The following is an 11,808-nucleotide window of genomic DNA, read 5'->3' as shown; positions in this document are numbered from 1 at the left end:
AGTGTTATAGAGCTAGGACTACTGTTCGCAGCTCTAACACATTTATGTGAGACGCGGCCTCTGTCACAGACCAGAGACCGTTCACGCCTCTCCCTTCGCAGACAGCTCCCCAGCCTTTGGTGGAAGCGTCTGTGGTCACCACCACGCGACGCGACACTATGCCCATATAGCCCCGACGCGGCGAGAAACCAGGGGGTTCTCCAGATCGCCAGGGCTTTCCTGCATCTGGAGGACACCACTACTCTGCGATGCCTGTCTGTGACTGCGTTGAGCTTCATAGACAGGTACCATATTTGGAATGGCCGCATACGCAACATCCCCAACGGGTGCGCTATAGCGGCCGACGCCATCATCCCTAACAGGCGTTGGCAGCGCAGCGACGAGACTGACTGTCCCCGTCGGAACTGGCGCACGCATGTTTTGATTGCATTTATCCGTTCTTGAGACAGCCTGACCTCCATGGAGGTGGAGTCTAAGATCATACCCAGAAAATGCGTAACTTGCCTGGGGCAGAGAACGCTTTTTTCTCTCTTTATAACAAAGCCCAGTCGATACAGGTGCGCCACCACTAGATGGCCATCCTGCACTGCTGCAGCCTTTGAATGAGAAGCAATTAACCAGTCGTCCAAATAACTGTAAACGCGTAAGCCGCGTAGACGTAATGGGGCGATAGCTGCCTCTACGCACTTTGTAAATACCCTCGGCGCTAGGGACAGGCCGAATGGGAGTGCGTTGAATTGGTACGCTATTCCTCCGAACGCGAACCTCAGATATCTCCGATGTCTGTGGTGGATCGGAATGTGGAAATAAGCGTCTTTTAAGTCTATCGTGATAAACCAATCGTTTGGCCTTATAAACTGCACAAGCCTGCGTGGGGTCAACATTCTGAACCGTAGCGGCATGAGTGCTTTGTTTAACACACGTAGATCTAATATTGGCCGATAATTCCCGTCTCTTTTGGGTACGAGGAAGTAACGGCTGTAGAAGCCTGCATTTCTCTCCTTGGGAGGGACTCTGCTTATAGCCTTCTTTCTGAGCAGGGAGATTATTTCTTCCCGTAGGAAGTGAGACTGTTCTCGCTGCATCACAGACTGTATCACTCTTTGCGGCACGTAACCCTTTGTCATCGTCTTTAGCACCCATGGTGACACTGCGCATGCGCGCCAACTCTCCGCACAACCAGGGAGGTTGTGCTCTGAGTTGAATTTGTCAGGGACTAACCCGGTCATGGTCAATGAGTCTAAGCCTAGATCTACACCCACTCCGCCTAGGGAGGGAGACGAGATCTGGGGCTGCCCCCTCATGTTTTTGAAAAAAATTTGGGGGTGCGATTGCACTGTGTGCATCGCGGGGGGAGTTGCACAAGCATGCCTGGGCACTGCGCCATCTGGGACAGGAGTTAGGATATATGATTGTGGTGCTTGTGAAAACCTGCTTACCGTGCTGGACATGATTTCCACATGTGAGCGACGGGCTGATTTCTGTGGAGGCGGTGTGGACTCCACCGCTCCCCCCTGTGTGACGAGTGGCTGACTGTCACGATCAGGAAGCCTGAGGTCTCCCTCTGACTCGCCCGCGGCGAGCGGAGTGCTGCCGCGGAGCCTGGGCTGCGCCCTGGGCAGGGCGCGCAGCTGTTCGCTGTGCTGCAGGCTGCGCTGGAGGGCGGAAGGGTTGTCTCTGCCAGCCTCGCCCGGTGGATACCTTTGCTGGAGGCGCTGGCGAGCGGAACCCGCTTCTCTTCTGGCCCGGTGCGGGTGTGGTGTGTCCTGAGGAGGATGTCTCACCCGTGCCACTAGAGCGAGGCATCCAAGCCTGGATTACCTCTCTGCTCTTCTGCTGTTCTTCGAACTTGGCAGCCATTGTGACCACTGCCTCCCCGAAGGCGCCCTGGACAGAGACCGGGGCGTCGAGGAGTGGTGCTTTTTCTCTGTCTGACAGCTTATCCAGTGATAGCCACAGAGACCTCTGGGTAGCCACCGCGGCACCCATCACCCTCCCCAGTGCCTGTGCCGTGCACCGAGTTAGTCTGAGAGACAGATCCGTCGCGCAACGGAGTTCTGCCACAGACGGGTGATCTTCCCCCAGCGACAAGGCAAGCTTAGTCAGGAGCTTTGCCTGGTAGCGCTGTAGCAATGCAGCCGTATTGGTCGTGCAGGCAGCCTGCCCTGCAGCCAAGTAGGACTTCTCTGCCAGCTGAGCCTGGTATCTGCCCACCCGCGTGGGCAGGAGAGGCTTCTGGCCGAGACGCATCGTGGGGGATGCGGACGAGAGGTAGCCCGCTACTGCATCCTCCACCTGAGGAAAGGAGAGGTAGCCCCTCTCCTTAGCCATGTGGAGCTGCATGTAGGGCGCGAACCCCCGGCACCGGGGCTCGGCCCGAGTAGGGTATTGCCCATGTCGCCTGCAGTTCCTCGTGCACCTCCTCGAAAAAGGGGAAAAAGGGGAAAAAGGGGATGCAGCTGGGAACTGACGCGGCGGAGCCAGCATATAACTCCCCGTCCAGCAGAGAGGACCGCACACTGGGAGGGGGAGGAAGAGGGAGCCCGAGGCAGCTGGCTGCTCTCAGCGCAACCTCGTGGAGTTGCTGGCCCAGGAGCCGAGACGAGGTAGGAGGTGTCTCCACCCGCATCCTGACGTCATGGCTCGTCTGCATTGCTTCAGCGATTGAGCTGTGCTCATCGGAGAAGTCTAGCAGACTATCCTCATCCAGGCTGATGTCCAGCTCGAGTTCAGGCTGGACACCGCTTGGTTGAAGCTCCTCAGCCTCGCTGCCCGCAGCCCCAGGGCTGACAGGCGGCGGAGACGGGGAGAGACCCGGGAGCGGAGCTGCCGCTGCAAGGCGACTGCTCACGCTCACCAAGTCCAAGGCTGAAGACGCACTCATTCCTACGGGGGCGTCAGCCCCGGATGGAACTAGTGCGGTCTCCTCGGCGTCCTTGCGCTTCCAGAACGCAAGGCGCCTGGTAGCCTTAGCTAGCGGGAGGCTAGCACAGATGGAACAGACAGGGGCTTTGCCCGAAAGCGCGCCCTCCGCGTGGTCCCTGCCTAGGCAGGTCACGCACCGACGGTGGCGGTCGCCCTTGGGACGGACGTGACCGCAGTCGGGGTAGTGTCTGGCCATCTTTTATCAATCTGAAAGTAGAGAAGAATGTTAAAACACAAGCACACTATCTGCAACGAACACATTGTTAGCAAGCTAGCAGGCTAGTCAGAGACTTAGCCAGCCAGGCAGCCAGGATAGCAGCCACTACTTTCAAAATGAAGTTAAGCCAATGAATTTCGTAGCGCCCTGAGCTAGTGAGGGTTAAGGAACCCGGATAAATCACCAACCCGTAGAGAGCGAAAGCACACAAAACTCTTTTGACTGTGGTAAAGCGTTTGAGATATGCTCGGAGATGTTCACTCTGTCTTGCGAGGTTTCAAAAGAGGCAGATCTAAGGGCGCGTAATGATATTATAGTACTCCTGGCAGGCGGGGCCAGGAGTGCGCGCTGACAGATCTCGCGGCCTTTCAGGCTTGAATAGATAAATGCTTCGATTTGTACCCCATGACTGACGTCATGTACCATACTGTTATATCGCAGTGAACTGCGATAAGGAACATCATTTATAGGGTACTTTCTATTGGGAAGTAGCTGTCCACAACCCTGGCATCTAAATTTCAATTTCTGTAAATAACACTTTTTACATTTTTTTGATTTTTTTCAATGATCTAATTTCAAAGATCTTTATGATTAAGTTTAAACAGAACTTGGAAGATTTAGATTTATTGTGGGTTTAATTTAAAAAAAAAAAAACTATATAGTTTTCATGCCGAAACACAGGAGTTTTAGTCCATTGGCTGAGCCTGTTTTTTAGCCACACCCCTGCATTCATAACCAGGCAGTGATACTGCATCCCTGTCCCTCATGGCTGAATTGTAAGTAGCTAGATCCCATACTTTTGATATAAATGTGTTCCAAAGTCTGAAAATCAGTGTGTAACCTTAAGAATTGTCACTACCAAACATATTTTCTTCAATTAAGTAAACTTTTTGGGGTTTTATGCAAAGTATTATGTTTGTTTGTGTGTACACCTCTTCAATGATTGGTTTGCTAGCCATGTGCTTGCTAGAATTATTTATTTATGCTCAAATTTAGCTAGAATTGTCACTACCGAAACAGTCACTACCGAAACATATGGTAAAGTTTCGGTAGTGACATGATCGTTTCGGTAATGACAAAATGGAATGGTAAGTAGTTCAATCCCATCATTTTGAAATAAATGTGTTATGTGGACTAAATGGTAAACATGTAGATAATGCTGATTTCTATCTGAAATTGTTCAGGAGAGAAAGAATCATAAGACACCAAAATGCCAAAAGGAAAAAGTGGAGCAGAGAGGCTGAGAGAATACCAACAAAGAGTGAGGGATGACACAGTGAAACACCAAGAATATAGGAAAGAGAAAGAAATAAGAAACGAAAGGAAGAAGGAAAGTTGAAATGTATCAGTGATTTATCCAACAGGGAGCAAAAGAAGGTCAGAAAATCATGGAGGAAAAGACAGCAAAAGCACAAAACATTTGTGTTTTTAATATTCCCAACCTAAAGCATGGTATGAGTTAAGATTAAGCAAAAAGGTTGAGGAAAATATGATACAACCTTGCAAACAAAATACTGTGGTCACTACCGAAACAGTGCTGTCACTACCGAAACAGTGCAGTCACTACCGAAACACTGGATGTTTTGTACAAAAAAAAGTATATTGAGTTATCAACTAAAATGTTATGATACTGATTGGTTTAATGTATGTTCAATTTCATCAATCATCAACTCTGGAATCAATATGATCAGTATTTTCTATTTTACAAAGAAATATTGCACTTAGATTTTGATGAATTGACCTTTGAAATTTGGTAAAAATTTCATTTTTATTGATTTCATTATGAAAACCTTCAAGAAATATTTGTAAAAATACTCTTCAAAGAAGGGAAGGAAACACAATCTGAACAGGTTAATAATAACACATTTTTACTATAGTTTATTATTATGTTTCGGTAGTGACAATTTTTGGGAGAGGAAAAACATTCCAACATATTCTGAAAATACAGTATAAAAATTGACGGTTCATTTACTAGACATGTGTACTTTAGATATGGTACAATATATATACGGACAAAGTTTTGGGAATAAAACATACACATTTTCAAAATATTTCCAACCTGACTGCACCAATTCGGTAGAATGGCCCATATACAATGTGATCGTTAATTGTTAATGAATTAATGTATTATAATGTCTTTAATTTTAGCTATAATTTCTTTTTTCAGGTTCTTTACTTGAGAACGGGTACGAATTATACTCTGGTAAGTATTACATTTACAATAACCATATGTGGTGAAGTGTCTTACCAGTAAAATATGACATGATTAGCACATATAAAGTGCTGTTAAGAAATATAACCCTGAGTTCCGGTCGTCGCGAGCATGGAGTAGGCACACTTACTTCACGCTCCCACCTACTTTATAAACTTAGCCCCTTTTTTCAAACTCTATGAATATTCACCTACAACTGATAACCCCTATAACCCCTAACAATAGACCCCTGTGAGTAGATGGCCACAAAAAACTGCAGAAATACAAGAAAGGAAGAAACTACTGCCAAAGATAGCGTAGCTGCTGGCCGAACTGATATGGACGCCATAGCCGCCATGCTAGAAGAACATAGAGAGGCCCTTTCAACTGAATTCAGATCCGCTTTCTCAACCGTCAAGACAAAACTTTCACGATTCAATCCAAAGTAGATGACCAATACAGACGTTTTCCATCCTATCCATTTTCTATTCTATAGGAGAAACCTCGATTAGATTCTTATACATTTTCCAAAATATCCCTGTGCATATCTTCTTTTATATTGAGCAATAAATTAGCTAAACACTTAGTTAAGTTTAGGGCAGACGGAGGCTTTGGGCTGCCAAACTTAAATGCTATGATAGAAATGTATAGTATGGGTCCCCATCATACAGAAATTGTTGGATGCTAAGTTGCATGTACTGGGCAAGTTGTATAATTATTGTAATCAGTAATTAGCTGGGAGTGAGGTTTAGGGGGGTGATTGTAACAGATGCCAGCTAGCCCAGCTGTGGTATGTTAGTAAACCTCACTTGCCAACACCTTAACCCTTAGGGGGCCGAGGCCTGTTGGACTATTTTAGGAAGTCTTACATGCCTTGATGTTTTTGTATATTTCCCCTAACTAAAAGTATTGATGCACAAGTGGCATATATGATTATATTCTAGAAGACCTCAGCAATAATAACATGAGTGAAAGGGATGCAGTAAAACAAATGTGTACTGTATTTACAGTATATCAAGTGCAAACCCACCTGTGAAGGACCGCTCGGTCCCCCGTGTTATTTGGGATGTGGCGACTGAACTTGGTGGTGTAGTGAGGAAGAAGAGTGCAGGAGATGGTGGTGTTTCCGTACAAAAATATATATATTTATTGACAAGGGCTCTATAGCACCCCAACACATGTGCCCATGAAATGAAATAAAACAAACAAACCAAACATACCGGCCGTACTCACAGGCACTTCAGTACTCTGCACCCTGGATACCTGCTTGTCCTACTTAGGCCCAAGCCAGGCCCCAAACCTAGGCACAGAGACTAACCTTAAGCTAAGTACATATACCAGCCACCTAGCAAATACATACATACACACACAAGGTACAAGACAAGGCACACAGACAAGGCACACAGACAAGGCACACAGACAAGGCACACAGACAAGGCACACAGAACAAGGCAACCGGTGTCCACACATCTAGACCCAAAACACTTCTCCTCACATCAGGAGAGTGTTTTACCTTAGTGCCTCAAGTCCTCTTTGGTGCTCTTTAATGCCTCTCTGACAATGTCTCTCTCAGCCAGTCCTTCCTTCATGCCAATGAGGCACCTGTTAAAATAGGGCAGCCACTTAGGCTAAATTGGACCCCACCATTAACGTGGGGAGCACGGAACCAACCATTACAGTGGGCGAGTCAGTGTCTTAAAGGGCCAAAAGCCCTTTTCTTGCTCCAGTGAGAAGGGAGGAAATTCACCTTCTCACATTTCCCCTTCCTTCTGAAGTCTCGCCACACAGTGGCGGGACAAGCCGGCCCAACCGCTCTGCACAGCTGCGGGGTGGATCCTCCTCCGGCGCTGTTCCTGGCTGGCCACAGGTAGGCCATCTCCTGCTGGTACTGGTCGGTCCTCTCCTTCGCCTCCAGTGTCTCGATCAGCGTCACATCCCACCGCTGCCACCAAATGTGAGGGGCCGCTCGGTCACCCCACGTTATTGGGATGTGGCGACCAGAGATAGTGGTGGAGAGGAACAAACCACGGGGCACGGGATGACAGTTCTTGTAAAAAAAAATATATATATTTGTATTTATTGGCTCCAGCGCCAAACATATATACAAAAACAAACAAACATAAATCAGTACTTAAACCGTACTCGCAAACTAGCTTACTAGGTTTAACTGCAAAGTAACCGTATTCAAAAAGTATTCCAACAGTATTTTCTACTCGCATGTACTTCACCTTCCACCAAGTAAGTACTCCTCACGCCGACCCCTTCCAAAGGAATGAGGCAGGCTTTAATAATGCTGCCCATTAGGCTAGATTGGACCAATAAGCTCCAATCGGATCGAACCATCTCAGTGGGGTAACCCTCCCTGCATTAGTCTTATAATTCACATCATATATAACATTAATAAAGACATTCATCCACCACCAAGTTTACCAATGTTCCCATAACAATACATTTACCATATTTACACCTTTTACACATACCACCCATGATATTAACAAACATACATAACAAACATCACATCAAACACCCCTCATGGCAATTACCATCTCCCTCCCCTGTGGGACGTGGAGAAATACCACTCCTTAGCGGCACGCGCTTCCGCAAACAAACAGCAGTACGGGAGTGATTGTGAGTTGTCTGTATGGATGTATTAACCGGGGTTGTATGCTGAAACAGAGAGTAAATGTGATATGACATGATAATGAATGTAATGATAATAAACAGGTGAACAGTGATAATGGTGAATTGTACTTTCATTTCATATGGCGGTTATACCGCGTTGCAAACAAACAATGGCGTTCGTATAGCGCCAAACCCACAGCCAACCATGCACACAGCTGCATGGATTGGGTAGCTGGCGACAGACATGGCTATGTTTGTGTGTGTGTGTGTGTGTGTGTGTGTGTGTGTGTGTGTGTGTGTGTGTGCGTGTGTGCGTGCAATGTCTCTCTCCCTCTCCCGCTCCTGCGGGTCAATGAGAGTACTGTCTCTTTCTACCGCTTTTGCTGGGCAACGTGATCTTAATTAGTCCATGTTAATACTCACGGTGGAAAGGGAAATTCACCTTTCCACACCACCCTTACAAAAACCTTCATTCAGAATTTGTACAAAAAAACACTGTAAAGATTTTGGACCGAGACTTTGAAACAAAGCGTGCTCAACTCTCAGTCCATGCTGCATGGTGGTGGGTTTGTGGCTGGGCATGTGCAGGGCTGGTCTGCGTCGTTTGACGCAAGTTACACACAAGCTCTCTTTTAAGAATTTAGCATTCAAAACACATCAGAATGTACCTGAAAATAATCAAAATCTTTAAAAAAATTATGAACTTTGAAAATGTCAGAAATGGATTCAGCATCCTCTGTAACCCGTGAAATATACCAATATTGTATAGTTTGGCCAAGCAGCTCCTAAAATATGATCAATATAGATGATTATTCTAATTTGTGCTAATAAGCTCAGTTATGCAAATTGCCCAACATATGCAAATTAGCATCCGGCAGTTTCTGTATGCTGGGGACCCATACTTCAAATTTCTATCATTGTCACGATCTGAGCCGGATCCATGTTTTCTATGTCATGTGCCCCATGTCTTGTGTGCTCTGTCAAGATCTGAATATTGGTTTAATAAATCTCTGTCAGTCTCTTTCTCTCTCTCTCTCTCTCTCACCCTGTGATTCAGATCCACTCCAAAATGTAATGGCCCATGCCAAACACTTTTTGTCCCGTAATGCTGCACAGAAAACATAACCTTCATTGTGGAGATACTACTACTGTTACTACTGCTACAACTACTACTACTAATAATAATAATAATAACTAGTGATGCTTTTCTGCAAGAAATGGCTTGTTTTACGCAATAATAATAATAATAATACACATTATAATAATAATAATAATAATAATAATAATTTATATGTATATAGTGCTTTTCTAGACACTCAAAGACGCTTATTATATCTTAATACACTATTGCGTAACACACAATAATAATGCACATTGTTTAAACAGACAAACAGAGAGTGGTCAAATATACTGGCAGTAGGGATTTTAGAAATATTTTCAAAAGGATATTTTCAAGATATTTGTACAATGACGCCACAAATGTTTGTGTTGTCAGATGTTTCCAAAAGCACTAAATACTTAAACTCTTTGCTTTCACAGTGCCTTCATCTCCTGCTGACCTGAGGATGGTGCTGGTGGGGAAGACTGGATCAGGGAAGAGTGCAGCAGGAAACACCATCCTGGGAAGAGAAGGAAGAGCAACAGAGATAGGCTTTGAATCTAGGGCATCACCTAAATCTGTGACGAAAAAGTGTCAGATAGATGAGGTCATGTCAGGAGAAAAGAGAATCTCAGTTACTGACACACCAGGTGTGTATGACACAGATTTAGGTGAGAAGGCTTTGAGGCGTGAGTTGGATAGCTATATTTACATGACAGCTCCTGGACCCCATGTGTTCCTGCTAGTGATCAGTCTTGGGGTTAGATACAACAGGGAAGAGAAGGATGCAGTGAAGTGGATCTGTGAGAACTTTGGGAAGGAAGCTTTACAGTACGCAATCGTACTCTTCACCCACACTGATGGGCTCAAAGGCACAACCTTAGAGCAGTATGTTGATGAAAGTGATGATCTCCAGACGCTCATTAGTGACTGTGAAGGAAGATCTCATGGATTTAACAATAATGACAGAAATCCAAATCAGGTCACTGAACTGCTGGAGAAAATTGAAAACATGGTGAAGAGCAACAGAGTGAGTAGAAGCGAGTACTATACCAATAACATGTACAAGAGAGCCCAGAAACAGATTGAAAATGCCAGGATGAAAGAGACGGCTAAAGAAGTAGCTCTGGGTGTGGCCTCAGGTGTAGGAGTGGCAGCAGCAGTATCTGGAGGAGTTGTGCTTGGAGTCACTCATCTCCTGCTCCTCCCAGGACTGTTTATTGGAGCAGGGGCCGTAGTAGCACTGGGAGGTGGTGTTGGGTTACTTGCAAAAAAATTATCAGGAAATCCGAAACCTGATCATCACAACAAAAAAGAGTAATATCTATATATAATTCTTTCAAGGAACTGAAAGACAAAAAAATCGCATATGTTTTTTGCAGAATAACATCTTTCCTTTTTCTTTTGTAGCTGATAGGGTTTTTGCTTACTTTCCATACGAAAGGTTCTAGGCATGACTATGTATACAATATTATGTAAGATATCTGTAAGACATTAATAAATATTGTGAATAGAAAAAGGAATTTTTGTGATATTGTTATTTTGGGGTACATAAGAACCAACCCAGTTCACCATACACTTGTTATATTAAGTCCTTGCCTGTTGACTATATGGTCTGACATTGCTCCCTTTGGTATCCTACTGGCCACTGAAAGGGGCTGAATTTGAAGTGACTGGATAGTAACTCAGTCATCCACCATCCACTAGCTAGCTGGCTGGATAGTATCTCAGTCCTCTTCCACCCACTAGCTAGCTGGCTGCAGTGATCCAGTCTAAAAGCCTCCCTTCTTTTCTCCCGTGACCTGGATAATGAAAACAGTCTCTGCTGTATTCCATGACTGCATACCCAAAGTAGGGGCTGTGGTGGGGACAATATGACTGCATACCCACAGTAGGGGTTGTGGTGGGGTCAATATGGCTGTAGGAAAAAATGACATCATGGCCAAACAGCACATACTGCACAGTCAAGGGCAAAAGGGCAGATTGACTCACTGTGGCATTTTCACACACACACACACACACACACACACACTCACACGGACACGGACACGGACACGGACACGGACACGGACACGGACACGGACACGGACACGGACACGGACACGGACACGGACACGGACACGGACACGGACACGGACACGGACACGGACACGGACACGGACACGGACACGGACACGGACACGGACACGGACACGGACACGGACACGGACACAGACACAGACACAGACACAGACACAGACACAGACACAGACACAGACACAGACACAGACACAGACACAGACACAGACACAGACACAGACACAGACACAGACACAGACACAGACACAGACACACACTGTGACCCTCCAGTACAGTTTTGCTAACTTTACACATCTGATCCTGATGCACATGTCTTAACTTGTTTGTTTATTTCTAGATCACTGTGCTACTCTGCACTCTGGCACCATGGTAATCATGGTTACCCAAGAGGGAGTAAATAAACACAAGCAAAAAGCCAAAAGTGTCATAATAATTAAAATCCTTGTTTGAAGTCCCACAATGAATTTATCAAGTTATGCAGCACATGAAAAAAATGAATATGTGATGCTGAATCATTGATTAATCTGATGTATGTTCAAAAGGCTGCCTTGTAACCAGCATGGTGAAAAAAGTGGGAGAAACTTACTTCTCAGAATAAGTCTATAGCCCTCCAATATGTAAATATCTCTAAATATGTTACTTGTGGCAGTGGCAGAATAGTTGTTGAAAATGCGC

The 11,808-nt window shown here is 45.6% G+C and overlaps 1 protein-coding gene across 1 annotated transcript; it reads left to right on the top strand.

The window, feature by feature from the left end:
- The first annotated feature begins 9,493 nt into the window (after positions 1-9,493).
- LOC105902848 (GTPase IMAP family member 8-like) lies at positions 9,494-10,375 on the top strand. Its single transcript, XM_012830528.2, has one exon. The coding sequence runs from the start codon at positions 9,521-9,523 to the stop codon at positions 10,373-10,375; it is 855 nt and encodes a 284-aa protein (XP_012685982.1). The 5' UTR covers positions 9,494-9,520.
- The last annotated feature ends 1,433 nt before the right edge of the window (positions 10,376-11,808 follow it).

The sequence above is a fragment of the Clupea harengus genome, chromosome 24 (assembly GCF_900700415.2).
Source record: "Clupea harengus chromosome 24, Ch_v2.0.2, whole genome shotgun sequence".
NCBI lineage: Eukaryota > Metazoa > Chordata > Actinopteri > Clupeiformes > Clupeidae > Clupea > Clupea harengus.
The sequence above is the reverse complement of the archived record's forward strand: the minus strand, read 5'-3'. Positions and strand labels throughout refer to the sequence as shown.

Excerpts from the sequence above, each read along its gene's own strand:
- LOC105902848 (XM_012830528.2), top strand. The coding sequence starts at position 9,521 with ATGGTGCTGGTGGGGAAGACTGGATCAGGGAAGAGTGCAGCAGGAAAC.